The 22,107-nt window shown below is 43.6% G+C and overlaps 1 protein-coding gene across 5 annotated transcripts in view; it reads right to left on the reverse strand.

Moving 5' to 3' along the window:
* The window catches only part of LOC106574119 (ubiquitin-protein ligase E3A), a 37,408-nt gene extending 15,567 nt beyond the window's left edge, over positions 1–21,841 (reverse strand). Inside the window, exons 1-9 of one of the 5 annotated variants that reach the window (XM_045697501.1) lie at positions 21,499–21,840; positions 18,735–18,869; positions 16,626–16,666; positions 15,246–15,550; positions 9,775–10,451; positions 9,423–9,500; positions 5,969–6,028; positions 4,546–4,647; positions 2,679–3,005 (exon numbers count right to left, since the gene is read on the reverse strand). In XM_045697501.1, coding sequence (XP_045553457.1) covers positions 2,679–3,005; positions 4,546–4,647; positions 5,969–6,028; positions 9,423–9,500; positions 9,775–10,451; positions 15,246–15,550; positions 16,626–16,627 — 1,551 coding nt within the window. In that variant the 5' untranslated portion in view covers positions 16,628–16,666; positions 18,735–18,869; positions 21,499–21,840. Of the gene's footprint in view, positions 1–2,678; positions 3,006–4,545; positions 4,648–5,968; positions 6,029–9,422; positions 9,501–9,774; positions 10,452–15,245; positions 15,551–16,625; positions 16,667–18,734; positions 18,870–21,498 lie in introns of all 5 variants that reach the window. The other 4 variants (XM_014149726.2, XM_014149725.2, XM_014149727.2 and 1 more) reach the window with 4 other exon arrangements.
* Positions 21,842–22,107: the final 266 nt, after the last annotated feature.

Raw genomic sequence — 22,107 nt, forward strand, 5'->3', positions numbered from 1 at the left:
GTAAGATGCCACGGAGATGAGGTATTCGGAGTGGACGTCTAGTCCGAGTCAGGAGGCGAACACGCCATCCACCGCTTCTGAGTATATTACTGGCTAATGTTCAGTCCCTGGACAATAGAGTAGACGAGCTCAGGGCGAGGATCTCCTTCCAGAGAGACATGAGGGACTGTAACATACTCTGTTTCATGGAATCATGGCTCTGTAAGGATATACTGTCCCTGTCCATACAGCCAGCTGGGTTCTCAGTACATCATGCAGACGAGAATAAAGAAGAGAATAAAGAACTCTCCGGGAAGAAGAAATGCGGAGCTGTATGTTTCATGATTAACTACTCATGGTGTGATTGTGGTAATGTACAGGAACTCAAGTCCTTTAGTTCACCCGACCTCGAATACCTCAAATGTTGACCATATTACCTCCCAAGAGAATTCTCTTCGGCTAATGTCGCAGCCATAACCGCAGTATATTCCCCCTCAAGCCGATACCACGACGGCCCTCAAAGAACTACACTAGACTTTGTGCAAGTGGAAACCACATATCCTGAGGCCACATTTATTGTAGCTGGGGACTTTAACAAAAGCAAATCTGAGGAAAACGCTACCGAAGTTCTACAAACACATTGACTATAGTACTTGAGCTTCAAAAACTCTATCGTTGTTACTCTCTCTTCCTGGATGGCTACAAGGCCCTCCCCCTTCCACCTTTCGGGCAAATCAGATGATGACTCCATTCTGCTACTCCCTTCCTATAGGCAGAAACTCAAAACAGGAATTATCCGTGTTAAGAACTGTTCAACGCTGGTCTGACCAATCGGAATCCATGCTTCGAGATTGTTTTGATCACGCGGACTGGGATATGTTCCGGGTTGCCTCTGAGAATAACGTTGATGTATACACTGAACTCGGTGACGCAGTTCATCGGGAAGTGCACAGGGGATGTTGTTCCCACTGTGACCATTAAAACCTACCCTCCTAACCAGAAACCGTGGACAGATGGCAGCAAAACTGAAAGCGCAAACCACGGCAAGGTGAATGGGAATATGGTTGAAAAGAAACAGTGCAGTTATGCCCTTCGTAAGGCAAATCAAAACAGGATAAAACGTCAGTACAGAGACAAAGCGGAGTCGCAATTTCAACGGCTCAGACACGAGACGTATGTGGCAGGGTCTACAGACAATTACGGATTACAAAGGGAAAACCAGCCACGTAGCGGATACCGACGTCTTGCTCCCGGACAAGCTAAAACACAATCTTTGCTCGATTTGAGGATAACACAGTGCCATCGATGCGGCCCGCTCAAGAGGACTGTGGGCTCTCATTCTCTGTGGCCAAGATGAGTAAGACATTGAAGCGTGTTAACCCTCGCAAGGCTGCCGGCCCAGACGGCATCCCTAGCCGCATCCTCAGAGCATGCGCAGACCAGCTGGCTGGAGTGTTGACGGACATATCCCAGTCTGCTGTCCCCACTTGCTTCAAGATGTCCACCATTGTTCCTGTACCCAAGAAAGCGAAAGTAACTGAACTAAATGACTAACTAATCGCCCCGTAGCACTCACTCCTGTCATCATGAAGTGCTTTGAGAGACTAGACAAGGATCATATCACCTCCACCTTACCTGTCACCCTAGACCCACTTGAATTTGCTTACCGCCCCAATAGGTCCACAGACGATGCAATCGCCTTCAATGTTTAATTTTCCATTTAAGAATGATGGAGGCCACTGTGTTCTTGGGGAGCTTCAATGCTGCAGAAATGTTTTGGTGCCCTTCCCCAGATCTGTGCCTCGACACAATCCTGTCTCAGAGCTCCACATACAATTCCTTCGACCTCATGGCTTGGTTTTTGCTCTGACATGCACTGTCAACTGTGGGACCTTATATAGACAGGTGTGTACCTTTCCAAATCATGTCCAATCAATTGAATTTACCACAGGTGGACTCCGATCAAGTTGTAGAAACATCTCAAGGACGATCAATGGAAACAGGATGCACCTGAGCTCAATTTCGAGTCTCATAGCAAAGTGTCTGAATACTTATGTAAATAAAGTATTTTACATTATTTTTTATAAAAATGTAAAAAATCTTAACCTGTTTTCGCTTTTTAATTATTGGGTATTGAGTGTAGATATAATTGTATTTAACCCATTTTAGAATAAGGCTGTAATATAACAAAATGTAAAGAGGAATGGTCCAAAATTCCTCCTGACCATTGTGCAGGTCTAAACATATTTGGTTGAGGTTATTGCTTCCAAAGGAGGGTCAATCAGTTATTACATCCAAGGGTTCACATACTTGTTCCGACCCTGCACTGTGAATGTTTACACGGTTTGTTCAAGAAAAACGTCTAACTGTTTGTGTGTTATTACTTTAAGCAGACTGTGTTTGTCTGTTGTTGTGACCTAGATTTTATGACCAATTTATGCAGAAATCCAGGTATTTCCAAAAGGTTCACATACTTTTTCTTGATACTGTATATTTTGATTTGTTTAACACTTTTTTTTTTGGTTACTACATGATTCCATTTGTGTTATTTCACAGTTTTGATGTCTTCACTATTATTCTACAATGTAGAAAATAGTAAAAATAATGAAAAACCCTGGAATAAGTAGGTGTGTCCAAACTTTGGACTGGTACTATATGTGTGTGTGTGTGTGTGTGTATGTGTGTTGTTTGTGACTCACCCTGACGAGGGCGTCGTCGATGATGTGCTCTCGTCGTACTTTGAGCCTGAGGTACGGGTTGAGCTGCTGTCCTTGTACCAGGCTGTAGAGCGCTGTGATCCTCCTCTCGCTGTACATGCTGATGCGGTTGTCGTAGTACAGACCCAGGCTCTTGGTGCAGGCGTTGAGGACGAAGGGACAGCTCTGGAAGGAGAACTTACTCTCCGAGTCCACCTTGAAGAAGGTAAAGTCCTTGTCCATTTCTAGAACATCGTTCAACGGTTCGTTGACAAACTCCTCGAAGGGGATGAGGGGTCGTCTGCAGTCCAGGGTCCTGACGCCCAGCTCCTTTTCATTGGACAATTTAAAAATAATTCAACCAACCGTGGACACTATCCATTCCAAATCAGTGTGGATAACAAAGTATTTAAATCATTGAGGATAACACAAAAAAAGTATTTACAGTGTATCTGGAAAGTATTCAGACCCCTAGACTTTTTCCAGATTTTGTTACAGCTTTAATCTAAAACAGATTTTTTTTTTTTTTTTAATTGTCCCTCAATATACACACACACACCATACCCCATAATGACAAAGCCAACAGGTTTTTAGAAATGTTGGTAATTTATAAAAAAAGACAAAAACATACCTTATTTACATAAGTATTCAGACCCTTTACTATGAGACTTGAAATTGAGCTCAGGTTCATCCTGTTTCCATTGATCATCCTTGAGATGTTTCTACAACTTGATTGGAGTCCACCTGTGGTAAATTCAATTGATTGGACATGATTTGGAAAGTCACACACCTGTCTATATAAGGTCCCACAGTTGACAGTGCATGTCAGAGCAAAAACCAAGCCATGAGGTCAAAGGAATTGTCCGTAGAGCTCAGAGAGAGGATTGTGTCGAGGAACAGATCTGGGGAAGGGCACCAAAACATTTCTGCAGCATTGAGGCCACTGTGTTCTTGGGGACCTTCAATCATTCTTAAATGGAAGAAGTTTGGAACCACAAAGATTGCTTCTAGAGATGGCCGCCCGGCCAAACTGAGCAATCAGGTGAAAGTGCCTTGGTCAGGAAGGTGACCAAGAACCCGATGGTCACTGACAAAGCTCCAGAGTACCTCTGTGGAGATGGGAGAAGCTTCCGGAAGGACAATCATCTCTGCAGTAGTCCACCCATCAGGCCTTAATGAAAACCTGCTCCAGAGTGCTCAGGACCTCAGGCTGGGGCAAAGGTTCACCATCCAACAGGACAACGACCCTAAGCACACAGCCAAGACAACGCAGGAGTGGCTTTGGGACGAGTCACTGAATGTCCTTGAGTTGCCCGGACTTGAATCCGATCGAACATCTCTGGAGAGACCTGAAAATAGCTGTGCAGCGACGCTCCCAATCCAACCTGACAGAGCTTGAGAGGATCTGCAGAGAAGAATGGGAGAAACTCCCCAAATACAGGTGTGCCAAGCTTGTAGCGTCATACCCAAGAAGACTTGAGGCTGTAATCACTGCCAAAGATGCGTCTGAATACTTATGTCAATGTGATACGTTTTTTTGTGTGAATAAATCAGCAAAAATTTCTAAACCAGTTTTTGCTTTGTCATTATGGGGTATTGTGATGTCATTATGGGGTATTGTGATGCCATTATGGGGTATTGTGATGTCATTATGGGGTATTGTGATGTCATTATGGGGTATTGTGATGTCATTATGGGGTATTGTGATGTCATTATGGGGTATTGTGTGTAGATTGATGAGGGGGAAAAAAAACGATTTAATCGATTTTAGAATAAGGCTGTAACATAACGTGGATAAAATCAAGCGATCTGAATACTTTGACTGCACTGTAAATTATTGAGGATAACAAAGAAAAAGTGAATTCTTTACCTTCTCCAGAGGGTCGACCCGGGGACCCTTCTTGTTCCTCCTCTCCTCCCCCAAGAGCTCCTGCAAGGTGAGCTCGCTGGACTCAGACGGGGGCTCCTCCTCCTGATTGAATTTGCACTTTTTAAAACTTCTCCCACTACCATAAAAATACTTGACCTACGTGGATAGGGCCAAATTGAAACGTTCCTTACAGAACCGTGAAAGAGAACACTGAGGATTATGGGTAAATTATTAGACCAAAAAGGTGAGGACACAACTGTAGATCTGCCAAGAATGAATCCAAACATGACATTGTTGATTTGATGTGCATTTTACATCAACAGTACTTTCACTGTATTTGTTGATAACGAAATCTGAAAATACTCCGGATACTTACAGTAACATGATAAGAATATTAATTGAACTTTCGGAGTAGGTACAAGATAAGAAAAAACGATTACAATGGTTTCAGGGAGAGGACTAACTGGTGTTTCCAAGTGGCTCCACACCTCTCCAAACTGTGGGTTTCAGGGAGAGGAATAACTGGTGTTTCCAAGTGGCTCCACACCTCTCCAAACTGTGGGTTTCAGTGAGAGGAATAACTGGTGTTTCCAAGTGGCTCCACACCTCTCCAAACTGTGGGTTTCAGGGAGAGGAATAACTGGTGTTTCCAAGTGGCCCCACACCTCTCCAAACTGTGGGTTTCAGGGAGAGGAATAAGTGGTGTTTCCAAGTGGCCCCACACCTCTCCAAACTGTGGATTTCAGGGAGAGGAATAAGTGGTGTTTCCAAGTGGCCCCACACCTCTCCAAACTGTGGGTTTCAGGGAGAGGAATAACTGGTGTTTCCAAGTGGCTCCACACCTCTCCAAACTGTGGGTTTCAGTGAGAGGAATAACTGGTGTTTCCAAGTGGCCCCACACCTCTCCAAACTGTGGGTTTCAGTGAGAGGAATAACTGGTGTTAGGGGTACGGCCCTGTGATAGGCTGGCGTCCTGTCCAGGGGTACGGCCCTGTGATAGGCCAGCGTCCTGTCCAGGGGTACGGCCCTGTGATAGGCTGACGTCCTGTCCAGGGGTACGGCCCTGAGATACTATATGACCTTAAAGCTGTATTTATTATAACCCTCAACGTCTCATCCGTCAGAACACCCTCTTGATTTACAACATTTACCTCCCTCAGACAACAAATGTGAAAAAGTTGCCCAATTAGTTGGGAGGATGGCAGCAACTTCTTGTTGAGTGCTGTGCTCAAATGTATAATGGTTATCAGTCAAGACAAAAATATGCCACTTTCAATCCATATTGAAGTGGAAAAAGGCTACCTAAACAGTTAAAGCAAGTCACGCAACTTCTCTTCATGGACAAAATACCTTTCTAGTTGATTATGAGTTTATTAGACAATCATAAATCAGTAAGCTGCTCCAGCCGGACAACATTTCTTACCTCCTCTTCGTTGTGGCCCGTATCGAGGTCACCTCCCAGTACGTTGGCGTAGAACACCAGCTTCAAATAGAATCAAACATGATTCAAAATCACAACACACTTTACAGTAAAACAATAAATTACAACTATAACATTTATAAAAATGTCTACAATAAATTGTGAAATCGTTGATTTACAGTAAAAAGCAAAATAACAGTAAAATCATTTATTTAAAAAAAAGTGGCTTTTCAAACGAGTTTTAAAAACCTTGACTGTCTGCCCCTCTTTCCTGACAGGTCGTTCCATAGCTGTGGGGATCCGATAAAGGATTCTCCTTGGTTCTACTCGGTGTAGAACCACTTCCTGCCTTCAGGAGGTATTCATACCCCCATGACTTATTCCACTGTGTGTTACAACCTTAATTTAAAATGGATTAAATTGTTTGTTTTTTTCTTCTCACTTAATCTACACCCCAAAATTACAGAGTGAAAACATGTTTTTTGTTAGAAATGTGCTAATTTATTGACAATGAAATACAGAAATATCTAATTGAATATTCACACCCGAGTCAATACATGTTACAATCACCTTTGGCAGTGATTACAGCTGTTGAGTCTTTCTGGGTAAGTCTCTAAGAGCTTTCAACACCTGGAGGTGTAAGGAGGAGACTCAGCATAGGAGGTGTAAGGAGGAGACTCAGCATAGGAGGTGTAAGGAGGAGACTCAGCATAGGAGGTGTAAGGAGGAGACTCAGCATAGGAGGTGTAAGGAGGAGACTCAGCATAGGAGGTGTAAGGAGGAGACTCAGCATAGGAGGTGTAAGGAGGAGACTCAGCATAGGAGGTGTAAGGAGGAGACTCAGCATAGGAGGTGTAAGGAGGAGACTCAGCATAGGAGGAAGGTATAAATGCCAGTGCTTGTGTCAATATGTCTTTGTCTTTTTTCGGCTGTTTGACCCATTTAATCTGTTAGACCAGATTAAACTTGGTTTGAGCTGTTGCTAGTTTTCACTCTATTTATAAGCTATAGGGTTGGCGTTGTTGGCAGGATTCACCACGATTTCATTCGAACCGGAGAGTCCGAATCAGGGGGAAAACGACTCAAAACATAAATCAGGATTTCATTTTTAATTAATTTGTTAAAAAAATAATAATTCCACTTTGACATTATGGGGTATCGTGTGTAGGCCAGTGACACATCTCAGTTGAATTCATTTTAAATTCAGGCTGTAACACAACAAGGGGTGTGAATACTTTCTGAAGACTGTAGGTATAGATAATAGGGTATTGTTATAGACCCCATCCTTGGTTGTAACACTAGGTATTGTTATACCAGATCCTTGGTTGTAACACTAGGTATTGTTAGACCAGATCCTTGATTGTAACACTAGGTATTGTTATAGACCAGATCCTTGGTTGTAACACTAGGTATTGTTAGACCAGATCCTTGGTTGTAACACTAGGTATTGTTAGACCAGATCCTTGATTGTAACACTAGGTATTGTTAGACCAGATCCTTGGTTGTAACACTAGGTATTGTTAGACCAGATCCTTGATTGTAACACTAGGTATTGTTATAGACCAGATCCTTGGTTGTAACACTAGGTATTGTTAGACCAGATCCTTGGTTGTAACACTAGGTATTGTTAGACCAGATCCTTGATTGTAACACTAGGTATTGTTAGACCAGATCCTTGGTTGTAACACTAGGTATTGTTAGACCAGATTAAACTTGGTTGTAACACTAGGTATTGTTATAGACCAGATCCTTGGTTGTAACACTAGGTATTGTTATAGACCAGATCCTTGGTTGTAACACTAGGTATTGTTAGACCAGCTCCTTGGTTGTAACACTAGGTATTGTTAGACCAGCTCCTTGGTTGTAACACTAGGTATTGTTAGACCAGCTCCTTGGTTGTAACACTAGGCATTGTTAGTCCAGATCCTTGGTTGTAACACTAGGTATTGTTATAGACCAGCTCCTTGGTTGTAACACTAGGTATTGTTAGACTAGATCCTTGGTTGTAACACTAGGTATTGTTAGACTAGATCCTTGGTTGTAACACTAGGTATTGTTAGACCAGATCCTTGGTTGTAACACTAGGTATTGTTATAGACCAGATCCTTGATTGTAACACTAGGTATTGTTATTAGACCAGATCCTTGGTTGTAACACTAGGTATTGTTATAGACCAGATCCTTGATTGTAACACTAGGTATTGTTAGACCAGATCCTTGGTTGTAACACTAGGTATTGTTATAGACCAGATCCTTGGTTGTAACACTAGGTATTGTTATAGACCAGATCCTTGGTTGTAACACTAGGTATTGTTATAGACCAGATCCTTGATTGTAACACTAGGTATTGTTATTAGACCAGATCCTTGGTTGTAACACTAGGTATTGTTATTAGACCAGATCCTTGATTGTAACACTAGGTATTGTTATAGACCAGATCCTTGGTTGTAACACTAGGTATTGTTAGACCAGATCCTTGGTTGTAACACTAGGTATTGTTAGACCAGATCCTTGGTTGTAACACTAGGTATTGTTAGACCAGATCCTTGGTTGTAACACTAGGTATTGTTAGGCCAGATCCTTGGTTGTAACACTAGGTATTGTTATAGACCAGATCCTTGGCTTTAACACTAGGTATTGTTAGGTTCAGATCCTTGGTTGTAACACTAGGTATTGTTATAGACCAGATCCTTGGCTGTAACACTAGGTATTGTTAGGACAGATCCTTGGTTGTAACACTAGGTATTGTTAGACCAGCCCCTTGGTTGTAACACTAGGTATTGTTAGACCAGATCCTTGATTGTAACACTAGGTATTGTTAGACCAGATCCTTGGTTGTAACACTAGGTATTGTTAGACCAGATCCTTGGTTGTAACACTAGGTATTGTTAGACCAGGTCCTTGGTTGTAACACTAGGTATTGTTAGGCCAGATCCTTGGTTGTAACACTAGGTATTGTTATAGACCAGATCCTTGGCTGTAACACTAGGTATTGTTAGGTTCAGATCCTTGGTTGTAACACTAGGTATTGTTATAGACCAGATCCTTGGCTGTAACACTAGGTATTGTTAGGGTCAGATCCTTGGTTGTAACACTAGGTATTGTTAGACCAGATCCTTGGTTGTAACACTAGGTATTGTTAGACCAGATCCTTGGTTGTAACACTAGGTATTGTTAGACTAGATCCTTGGTTGTAACACTAGGTATTGTTAGACCAGATCCTTGGTTGTAACACTAGGTATTGTTATAGACCAGATCCTTGGTTGTATGGAACCAGCACGTCTGTCAGATAAGAGGGAGGCAAGGCTGTGAACTTCAGTGCTTTTAAAAGTTAAGTAAAACGTGGTCGTCTCACCTAGCTACCTTAAGATGAATGCAATGTTAAGTTGCTCTGGATGAGAGCGTCTGATAAATGACTAACATGTAAAATCAAAAAAAAAAAAAAAAAAGACCCATACCTTCAGACACTTGGTGGCCGCCACAACGCGCTCGTCATCGTTCACCAGACTGTCGCTGCCGCATTCGTTGCTTATCACCTTAATAACGATAATAATAACACATTTGTATAACAGCATTTTACTGTACTTTTTCCACCTGCTGTATCATGTGCTGTTGACTTTGAGAGAGAAGTATTCACTACAGACGAATCAACGCTCTAGGTAGCCAGAAAATGACAAAAAAAAAATACCAAATAACGTACATAAAACATTGAATGCGAGTAACGGCGTTTTCCGCATAATTCAGTCTTGTCGACTGCGAGCATGAACGAAAATAAAAACCTCAAAATCAAATAGAAGAATGTAACGTTACCGTGTAGGTGATGAGCTGCTGGAAGGTCTCCATCATACGCCTGACGTGCTCCACACTGTACTGAGACCACAGGCGCGTCAGCTTGGCCAGGGCAGGCAGAGGGAGTTTACTCATACACTTACAGAACAGAGGCATGGCCATCTCCAGGTACTCTGGGCTGTGGAGGCTGCTGTTCTCCATCACGATGACGAAGATGTTTAGGTAGTCTGGGTTGGTGTCGTACACGTCTAGATAGGTCAGATCCAGCTCTACGTTGGGAGTTAGGTAGACCAGGGCGTTGAGGAAGGCCGATTCGATCTTCTCGTTGGAGAGGAGTCTGTCGTACACTCTCCTCACAGCTTCTATGTCCACCGAGACCTCGACAGGACCCAGTCTGTTCTCCGTCGATCCCGTCGCTCCTTCCATGGACGCCGAGGCCTCCGATTCCTCTGATTCCTGCTCCATGGCCGTGGTTCTCTCCTTCTCATCCTCGTCCTTGTCCTCATCTTTGGCCTGGTGGGTCTTGCGCTGCTCCTTGGTGTTGGGGTGTTGTTCCTTGTCTTTTCTGAAGCTCTGCACCAGACCGTCAGCGCTGGAGAAGATCCTCCCGATGACTCGGATCAGAGGAGAGTAGTCCTCCTTCCCCTCACAGATACTCAGGATCTCGTACACCTTCTCCTCAGTCAGGTAATGCACCTCTGGAAACAGATATAACAAGAGAAACATAGTGAGCAACCATTTTAAATCTCTCTAAAATGAATGACTATTGAACAGCATGAATGGAGAATAAAATAAGTTTGTGTCTGTTTCCCCATTCGGCACCACCTTCCCCTGCATACCGCGGCACCACCTTCCCCTGCATACCGCGGCAACACCTTCCCCTGCATACCGCGGCAACACCTTCCCCTGCATACCGCGGCAACACCTTCCCCTGCATACCGCGGCAACACCTTCCCCTGCATACCGCGGCAACACCTTCCCCTGCATACCGCGGCAACACCTTCCCCTGCATACCGCGGCAACACCTTCCCCTGCATACCGCGGCAACACCTTCCCCTGCATACCGCGGCAACACCTTCCCCTGCATACCGCGGCAACACCTTCCCCTGCATACCGCAACGTACCGGCACCACCTTCCCCTGCATACCGCGGCACCACCTTCCCCTGCATACCGCGGCACCACCTTCCCCTGCATACCGCGGCAACACCTTCCCCTGCATACCGCGGCAACACCTTCCCCTGCATACCGCGGCAACACCTTCCCTGCATACCGCGGCAACACCTTCCCCTGCATACCGCGGCGAACACCTTCCCCTGCATACCGCAGCGAACACCTTCCCCTGCATACCGCGGCACCACCTTCCCCTGCATACCGCGGCACCACCTTCCCCTGCATACCGCAGCGAACACCTTCCCCTGCATACCGTGGCACCACCTTCCCCTGCATACCGCGGCACCACCTTCCCCTGCATACCCCGGCACCACATTCCCTACACACCGCGACCCACAGGGCACCACATTTCCCCACATACCTCGTCCCACACGGCACCATATTCCCTACATACCACGTGGCACCATATTCCCAACATATCGCGTCCCACGCGGCACCATATTCCCTATATAGTGCATTAATTTTGACCAGAGCCCTATACAACGCTTTCGGAAAGTATTCAGACCCCTTGACTTAATCCACATTGCTACGTTAAAGCCTTATTCTAAAACTGATTAAATTGTTCGTTTTTTTCCACCTCAATCTACACACAATAACCCCATAATGACAAAGCAAAAACAGCTTTTTAGAAAAGTTTGCAAATTTATTAAAAATAAAACCGAAATATTACATTTACATCAATATTCAGACCCTTTACTCAGTACTTTATTGAAGCACCTTTGGCAGTGATTACAACCTCGAGTCTTCTTGGGTATGATGCTACAAGCTTTGCACACCTGTATTTGGGGAGTTTCTCCCATTCTTCTCTGCAGATCCTCTCAAGCTCTGTCAGGTTGGATGGGGAGCGTCGCTGCACAGCTATTTTCAGGTCTCTCCAGAGATGTTCGATCGGGTTCAAGTCCGGGCTCTGGCTGGGCCAGTAATGGACATTCAGAAACTTGTCCTGAAGCCACTCCTGCGTTGTCTTGGCTGTGTGCTTAGGGTCGTTGTCCTGTTGGAAGGTGAACCTTTGTCTCAGTCTGGAGCAGGTTTTTAATCAAGGATCTGTATGTACTTTACTACGTTCACCTTTCCCTCGATCCTGCTGCTGAAAAACATCCCCACAGCATGATGCTCCCACCAACATGCTTCACCGTAGGGATGGTTTGGCCAGGTGATGAGTGGTGCCTGGTTTCCTCCAGACGTGACGCTTGGCATTCAGGCCAAAGAACTCAATCTTGGGTTCATCAGACCAGAGAATCTTATTTCTCATGGTCTGAGAGTCTTTTAGGTGCCTTTTGACAAATTCTAAGCGGGCTGTCATGAACCTTTTAATGAGGAGTGGCTTCCGTCTGGCCACTCTACCATAAAGGCCTGATTGTTGGAGTGCTGCAGAGATGGTTGTCCTTCTGGAAAGTTCTCCCATCTCCACAGAGGAACTCTGGAGCTCTGTCAGAGTGACCATCGGTTTCTTGGTTCACCTCCCTGACCAAGGCCCTTCTCCCCTGATTGCTCAGTTTGGCTGGGCGGTCAGCTCAAAGAGTCTTGGTTGTTCCAAACTTCTTCCATTTATGAATGATTTAAGGTCTCCAAGAACATAGTGGCCTCATGATAAGAGAATTATCTAATAAATGTAAATGAATCAATAAACCATGATGAATTATTAGTCATACAGCAGGTTTAATGAATAATCAATGTAATGATCAATGTAGGGATCGATTAGTCTGAGTAGTTCCGGAAAGTCCAGGAACCACTGGAGAGGGAAAGAAATGTGTGTATGCCATTAGGAGGGACAGCAGGAGACAGATGGTCAAGGGAGTAAAAGCTTCAGAGAGTTCTTGAACCTTGAGGGAAAAGAACAGGCTGAGCTCTGGATAGTGATAAACAGTGTGAGAAGTTTATGGGGGATGCAGGTCACCAACAGTTTGTGTGTAAATGCATGTGCGTAAGTAAGCAAGAACTATATAATGACTGTTTTGTTATCCTGACCTCAGAACGTTCTCATGAATAAAGCTACAGAAACCTTTTGCAGAAAGCTGAGTCCTTGCCTAATTATTATAACCTATTGTCTTACAAACCTTGGGCATTAGTCAAGGCGAATTGATTATTGATTATTATCATCAAGATATTAACTTCCTTTAACACCTCAATGCTGCAGAAATGTTTTGGTACCCTTCCCCAGATCTGTTCCTCGACACAATCCTGTCTCGGAGTTCTACGGACAATTCCTTTGACCTCATGGCTTGGTTTTTGCTCTGACATGCACTGTCAACTGTGGGACCTTATATAGACAGGTGTGTGACTTTCCAAATCATGTCCAATCAATTGAATTTACCACAGGTGGACTCCAATCAAGTTGTAGAAACATCTCAAGGACGATCAATGGAAACAGGAAAAACCAGAGTTCAATTTCAAGTCTCATAACAAAGGGTCTGAATACTTATAGAAATAAGGTATCCATTTTTTTTTTTTTTTGTATAAATTTGCCAACATTTCTAAAAACCTGTTTTCGCTTCGTCATTATGGAGTGTCGAGCTTAGATCGATGAGGAAAACAATTTATTTAATAGATTTTAGAATAAGGCTGTAACGTAACAAAATGTTTAAAAAAAGTAAAGAGGTCTGAATACTTTCCAAATGCACCGTATGTATTTCAATCATATTGAAATCAGTTTCATGTGTATTAAATTGAGTTCTATTTTGCAAATTGTAGGCTAGGTCTACTGTCTGTAATTTGAGTCTCAATATTTTTCATGCGTAACAACATGAGCATTGATGTGCTAAGTCTTGATTCAGTGTATTAATATTATTATTATTATTATTATTATATTAAGCCATCTCGATCTTTTCAGCCAGAGGTGGTAATATCTCTCTAGGAGCTGATCCATCGTCAGTATTGTGGAATAATTATAACGTTAAGGTAAGACTGGAAAAGGGAGAACTCTGATCCGAAAGCAGCTCTGCCGTTCTTTCCATCCTATCGGTATCGACACCATGCCTCAATGACGCGCTTAGTGAACCTTCTCTCTGTGTGCCATTTTGGGAAACGCATTCGTAAGCCTCAGTTCTATCGCTGTCGGGAAAACCGGTCCCTGGTCAAAAACAGCGTCTGATATAGGGCCCTGGTCAAAAGCAGCGTCTGATATAGGGCCCTGGTCAAAAGCAGCGTCTGATATAGGGCCCTGGTCAAAAGCAGCGTCTGATATAGGGCCCTGGTCAAAAGCAGCGTCTGATATAGGGCCCTGGTCAAAAGCAGCGTCTGATATAGGGCCCTGGTCAAAAGCAGCGTCTGATATAGGGCCCTGGTCAAAAGCAGCGTCTGATATAGGGCCCTGGTCAAAAGCAGCGTCTGATATAGGGCCCTGGTCAAAAGCAGCGTCTGATATAGGGCCCTGGTCAAAAGCAGCGTCTGATATAGGGCCCTGGTCAAAAGCAGCGTCTGATATAGGGCCCTGGTCAAAAGCAGCGTCTGATATAGGGCCCTGGTCAAAAGCAGCGTCTGATATAGGGCCCTGGTCAAAAGCAGAGCATTATATAGGGCCCTGGTCTAAAGTAGTGTATGATATAGGGCCCTGGTCAACAGCAGTGTATGATATAGGGCCCTGGTCTAAAGCAGAGCATTATATAGGGCCCTGGTCTAAAGCAGAGCATTATATAGGGCCCTGGTCAAAAGCAGAGCATTATATAGGGCCCTGGTCAAAAGCAGAGCATTATATAGGGCCCTGGTCAAAAGCCGCGTCTGATATAGGGCCCTGGTCAAAAGCAGAGCATTATATAGGGCCCTGGTCAAAAGCAGAGCATTATATAGGGCCCTGGTCAAAAGCAGAGCATTATATAGGGCCCTGGTCAAAAGCAGAGCATTATATAGGGCCCTGGTCAAAAGCAGAGCATTATATAGGGCCCTGGTCAAAAGCAGAGCATTATATAGGGCCCTGGTCTAAAGCAGAGCATTATATAGGGCCCTGGTCAAAAGCAGAGCATTATATAGGGCCCTGGTCAAAAGCAGAGCATTATATAGGGCCCTGGTCAAAAGCAGAGCATTATATAGGGCCCTGGTCAAAAGCAGAGCATTATATAGGGCCCTGGTCAAAAGCAGAGCATTATATAGGGCCCTGGTCAAAAGCAGAGCATTATATAGGGCCCTGGTCAAAAGCAGAGCATTATATAGGGCCCTGGTCAAAAGCAGAGCATTATATAGGGCCCTGGTCAAAAGCAGAGCATTATATAGGGCCCTGGTCTAAAGCAGAGCATTATATAGGGCCCTGGTCAAAAGCAGCGTCTGATATAGGGAACAGGGTGCCATCTGGGATACAGCCAGTGTGTATTTCTGTGAAAGTGTTTACCTCTGAAGTCTTCTCTAGGGGGAAACAGGTTGTCTGTCATCTTCCCGTTGCGGTCGCCCAGTAATAAGGCAGGTCGTGTGTCCTCGGCACTATCGTTGTCAGGGAAGGCAGCGGAGGGGTGAAGGTCACACAGTTTGGTGTTAATTTTATAGAGCTCCAGGGCTCTGATGGCCGCCGCGTTGTGATCCAACGGTTGAAAATCAAGACACGATGCACACAACTCATTCGTGCAGGCCCCATTTCCACAGCCCTCTGTTAACTGGCGAAAGTAGCGCTCAATTAGATGCTTTGCAGCCGCTCTCTTCCTGTACAGGACATTCAAACAGGAAGTGACAAGGTTTTAGTACGACAACCACCGAAAAGGAAGCTTGCTCTACCACAGAACTAACATTGTCATTTCAGCAAGCCATGACTCCGATAGTTCTGAAATTGTTTCTGTAGTTAGAAATGGATATGATTTTTGCATTCCTGCAACATTATTTGGTTGAAATATAATTTAAATCTGAGAAATTAAACTAATTGACTGCATCTAAATGTATAGGATTAATATAATCTTCAATAAATATAGTACCTAACATACGATTTGGACCAAAATGTATTCTAACAACGAGTTAGGCATGAAGAATCGAAATAAATGGTCAAACATTAATTTATATGAATCCTATAAATTAAAATGGCCAACTTGGGTGCAATCAATTATCTTAAATTTGTCAGATCAAATTATATTTCAACAAAACAATGCAGCAGGAACGCTAATCTGATCTGTTGCTAATCTGATCTGATGCTAATCTGATCTGTTGCTAATCTGATCTGTTGCTAATCTGATCTGTTGCTAATCTGATCTGTTGCTAATCTGATCTGTTGCTAATCTGATCTGTTGCTAATCTGATCCGTTTCTTACAATTTCAGAACAATCTGAGACGGTGGATGTGAAAATCCTCTTTGTGCTTTTTGGAGGTGGAACGACTCCCAGAACAGAGAGGATACATTATATTTACAATTTTGTTTAAAAAAAGCACAAAAACCCCCCAATAAAAACAGTAAGAATAAACGTGCAATGCAACAACTATGAATGTACTAATCATAAGTTTAAAAAAAATAATAATAATAAATCTGAGCATTGCATGCATTTAGACTAAAATGTAGACCGTTTACAATTTAGCGACAATGTTGCCATTTGGTCCATGCCAAAAGTGATGACACGTTTAAAATTTAAAAAAAAGGTAAACTGTGTGAATCACCATGGTGACAAATCATATCAAATCAGCATGGAGATATCTAGCCTCAGTCCAAATAGGATGAAGAGAATAATTGTGGCTCCGTGGTTAATATGGGACATGGGTAGTTAGCAGTAGTAACATTCCTGTACCTCACACTTACATTCGGCTTGATTTAGCGTCCTCTATGATGTAGGCAATGGTCTGAAACAAGATGGCAGGACGTTAACAAACTAACCTTTGATTTAAAAAGAAATGTTATATATATGAGGCTTCTGAAGGACTGTCTAAATAAAAGTTCGTAACTAGGCCAAAGAATAAGCAGCTATAGGAGGATAACTGCTTCATATTCACTTGCTGTCTTCGACATGGTCAGTCACTCGGGATACGGCTATGGCTGCCTAGAGGCTACAGTACAGATGTCAACAAGCTCCTTCCATTTGTTGTTACACTGTTACAGTTCAGCATCAGCTGGCTACATTGGTGTCATGTTGCAACACATCAGCTAGACAGACACTTCTTTACATCTCACGTGTGTCTCACCACAGCAGCAGCTAGAGGGCAACTAGAGGGCAGCTAGAGGGCAGCTAGGAGGGCAGCTAGGAGGGCAGCTAGGAGGGCAGCTAGAGGGCAACTAGAGGGCAGCTAGAGGGCAGCTAGAGGGCAGCTAGAGGGCAGCTAGAGGGCAGCTAGAGGGCAGCTAGGCGGGCAGCTAGGCGGGCAGCTAGAGGGCAGCTAGAGGGCAACTAGAGGGCAACTAGAGGGCAACTAGAGGGCAACTAGAGGAGAAGAAATACATGATGCTAGTTCGAGGTGAGCAAAGTGAAACCTACCCAGAAGATACCGACCCTGCCGTTACGCTTGTTTAAATTGAGCTGGGAACAAAATCATGGTTACATTAAGACACCATGGAGCCAGTGTGAGATATGGGTCGGAAAATGTAATGCAGGGATGGGATACTGTACTCAATCTGTACCTTTTTCCAAGAATTACTGTTAGTGTTCCTGGAAAATTGCCCTTTTCGTCTTCATGCTAGCTAGCAGTAGGCACCGCAGCCAATTAGGAACGGCAGTGTCAGCCAATCAGCTCCTTCGTTGTTCAACGTGACTAAAATAATTTCAATTTGAATAATGATTTAGTCTAATTATTGTCAAAATTACAAAAAACAGTTTCGTTTAGTCAACTAAATGCCCTTTCATTTGTTACATCACATTTGTAGTGCCTCATGAACCTATAGTAAACATAAACATACATATCTAGCCTTGTCCTACCAACATATTGCTCTGCTAAACATCCTATTCTCTTCCCAACAGTAGAAATATGACAAACATATAGAAGATTATATAAAATAATTATCTGTCCATGTAAATTCCTAATTCAGCCTAAATAGATATTATAGCACAGACACACACACACACACACACACACACACACACACACACACACACACACACACACACACACACACACACAGAGTGAGGAGAGAAACACAATCAACAGATGGTGCTGTAAAGTAGTAGGTGTAGCACCTCCGTCATTCGGTCAAGTCATTGATATCAACGCTCCATAGCCACACTGGGCTAATGACTGTTTCACCCTGTGATGTAGCCGAGTCCGAATCGAGCCCCCCCCCCCCAAGTCCCCTTGTGCTCGAGTCCGAGTCATCAATGGTTGAGTTACGAGTCCAGTCACGAGTCCCTATGGCTGAAGTCCGCATCCCAGTGCTCAAGTCAGTCACTGGTTACTCATTAACTCAAAATAAAGTTATTTACCCAGTCAGATATTAAAAAGGAGAATACATTACAAAGGAAGAAGAAGCAATACTCCAAGCTGCAGCTTAACACTACTTGTCAGACAGAGAATTGATACTGTATACTGGTCGTTGGCGTGGGATTGGCGTGGGCAGTCCGTGGGTTGCTTTTGACCATTTTATTGGATTCCTCACGTCTTGGACATTGGTAGGAATAATTATGGTCCAAATCGGATGGTAGGTACTATTTTTATTGAAGATTATATGAATTTTATAAATACAAAAAAATGCCAATAACAAAAAAAATCTAATTACATTTAAAGAAAATTATATTTCAGGAATGCTAATCTTATCGGTTTGTAACTACAGAAAGTATTTCAGAACAATCTGAGACGGTGGGTGTTGAAATCCTTTTTGATGTGGAATGACTCATATGAAATGCAGTGGGAAAAGTGGGAGGGTTGAGCGAGACTAACAAATTCAAAGACTGCCTGCAATCTGATGGTAAAGCAAGAGAGTCACCTGTGTGATGTGTAGGCTACAATCGGAGGCGGAGCCAGTCTGCCCACAGTCATCGCTTGCTCCCCCGCAGCTCACCAGCTGATGTAGGCTGTGTGACGCATACTTCCCACTGCTGAACAGAACTGCACATCTATGCTGGTAATAATAAAAGGTGAAATATGGTTGCAAAATTCTAATAGTTCAATAATTCTTGTAACTATATATTGCTTATTTTAATCACACAAACTGAAATTATGTGAACTATCTAAACCACTGAAATATATTTTCAATAACCAATAATATTGAATTTTCAGCTGTTCGAAGCTGGTTTACAAACCAAAAGTAAGACGCAAAAACTAAACTTAACGGGAAGCATAGAAATAGCGCAACAAGAACAGATCCACCTCTTCTTAGACTTGCCTTCAATGAGAATGACAGATCTATAACTCACATTTCTATGTGAATTTGGTCAGGGTCGCCCAAAAAGTGACATATTGCAGCTTTAAATTGTGCTCGTCACTGAAAAGCTTGCAATCTCTCCAAAAACGATTGTCCATTCCACTTAGAAGTCAGACTTTAGTCACATAGAGAATATTTTTTCTTGTCTTAGTGAACTGAAATATATATATATATATTTTTTTTTTAATTAGCCAATAGTTTTTTCTGGGTCTCTTTAGTCAAGGGCAGTTCTCCCTAAACACTATTTCAATCTTCTAGATGTATCAGTGTGGATAAAGGTCAAACTTGGGAGTGAAGTGGCATATGCCATCCCTGCATTGAGGTATGTTTTCCAACCCTCACGCCGGCTCCCGGTGTCAATGTAACCATGATTGCGTTCTGCCCCCAGTGCAGCTCAGAAAGCAGATTTACGGTCAATCTGGATCAGTTACTGAGACGCGGCCTCTGCAGAAGTCAGGACATACAATATTTCTTGCGGTCGCAGTGATAAGTGAGGAAGTGAGTTTGTGTTTATATGGACAAACTGCCCCCACTTAACCGTCAACCTATCATCTCAACGCAGAGCTATACGGAGCTCTATGCGATGTTACATTTTGGGAGGCGCACGGCGATGCGGTACGGAGCTGGATCTGGCCTCTGCAAGCCTACGGCTTCACACCCGCTGTACGGAACCACCAGGCCACATTCCCCGGGTCAAGCATAAACAGGCTTTGTGTAAAACAAGCGTAACAGTAAGGTCAGCTATTTCTTGCAAAGTGAAACCCAGGATATCGAGAGCTTTGGGACTATAGCGACGGTTTCTATCTGCATTCAAATTGTTTTATGGAGTTGGTTGACATAGCCTTGTTCTGTTCAGTTGTTGACATAGCCTTGTTCTGTTCAGTTATTGACATAGCCTTGTTCTGTTCAGTTGTTGACATAGCCTTGTTCTGTTCAGTTGTTGACATAGCCTTGTTCTGTTCAGTTGTTGACATAGCCTTGTTCTGTTCAGTTGTTGACATAGCCTTGTTCTGTTCAACGTTCTCTACCGATGACTCTGCTAAATAGTTAAATAGTTTACCCTTTTCGCATGAAATATTTTGACTCATCACATATGCTACTGCTACTGTTTACTGTCTGTCATTTTATTCCTAGTTATATGTAAATACACTACATGATCAAAGGTATGTGGACACCTGTTCATCTAACATCTCATTCCAAAATCATGGGCATTATTATGGAGTTGGTCCCCTCCTTTGCTGCTATAACAGCCTCCACTCTTCTGGGAAGGATTTCCACTAGATGTTGGAACATTGCTGAGGGGACTTGCTTCCATTCAGCCACGAGCGTTAGTGAGGTCGGGCACAGATGTTGGGTGATTAGGCCTGGCTCGCAGTCGGCGTTCCAATTCATCCCAATGGTGTTCGATGGGGTTGAGGTCAGGGCTCTGTGCAGGCCAGTCAAGTTCTTCCACACCGATCTCGACAAACCATTTCTGTATGGACCTCGCTTTTTGCATGGGGGCATTGTCATGCTGAAACAGGAAAGGGCCTTTCCCTAAACTGTTGTCACAAAGTTGGAAGTACAGAATCGTCTAGAATGTCATTGTATGTTGTAGCGTTAAGATTTCCCTTCACTGGAACTAAGGGGCCCGAACCATGAAAAACAGCCACAGACCATTATTCCTCCTCCACCAAACTTTACAGCAGGTACGTTCTCCTGGCACCTGCCAAACCCAGATTCATCTGTCGGACTGCCAGATGGTGATGCGTGAGAGTCCAATGGCGACGAGCTTTACACCAATCCAGTCGACGCTTGGCATTGCGCATGGTGATCTTAGGCTTGTGCGGCTGCTCGGCCATGAACAGTTATTGTGCTGAAGTTGCTTCCAGAGGCAGTTTGGAAGTCGGAAGTGAGTTTTGCAACAGAGGAAAGAGGATTTTTACCCGCTACGCGCTTCAGCACTCAGCGGTCCCGTTCTGTGAACTTGTGTTACCTTCAGTTAAGGCCAGTCTACTGCCAATGTTTTCCTACAGATTGCATGGCTGTGTGTTCAATTTTTTACACCAGCCAGCAACGGGTGAACCTGAAAAAGCTGAATCCTCTAACTTGAAGGGGTGTCCAGATATTTCTGCTACGTAAAGATAGAATATAGTCCCAAGTGCTTGATATGCCAAAGTGGACAAGTAAAAAACATCGCTGTGTATCAGTATTTTGGCGATCTTAAGACATTCTGTTCATGCAATCGCTTCCTCGCTTTTTTGTGACAAGACTGCAGTCCAATAATATCCCCGTTGTTAGATAGATAGATAGATAAATAGATAGATAGATATTGTATGTTACCGACCTGTGAGTGTTATCCGAGTCATGCAGGGCGGACTGTGCGTCTTGTCTGTGGCAGAATCAACTCTCCTTCGACAGTCTTGCTCTCATGCTGTAGAAATGTCCTTTCTATAAAACTATCTCATGCACTTAATCTACTATTTACTATCCGAATATAGATGTTTCTGCGTGCCGAATGATAAGGTACAACTTTTAGGCCTGCTAAACTCCCGGGTCACAAAACATACTCGACCATTTTGTGTCAACAACGGAGGTGTATCCCGGCATGCAGCGCAACAACCCGACCAAAGACAGTACAGTCAGAGAGATATTACAGAGAGAGGAGGACAACCCGACCAAAGACAGTACAGTCAGAGATATTACAGAGAGAGGAGGACAACCCGACCAAAGACAGTACAGTCAGAGATATTACAGAGAGAGGAGGAGGATATGGGAATCCCATTGGGCAGTGGATGGAGGAATGGCAGACTGTCGACCAATCGCGTTCACGCTGTTGCTAAACTAAAAGTCAGGCTGTGAATTGCGAAACCGGGCTATTTTCCTCTAAAGTACATTATTCCAAAGCTATATGATATCGTGGAAAATATTTGTAAAGTTGTACTTCCTTGTTCAC

This window comes from Salmo salar, chromosome ssa16 (assembly GCF_905237065.1).
Source record: "Salmo salar chromosome ssa16, Ssal_v3.1, whole genome shotgun sequence".
In the NCBI taxonomy this organism is placed as follows: Eukaryota; Metazoa; Chordata; class Actinopteri; order Salmoniformes; family Salmonidae; genus Salmo; species Salmo salar.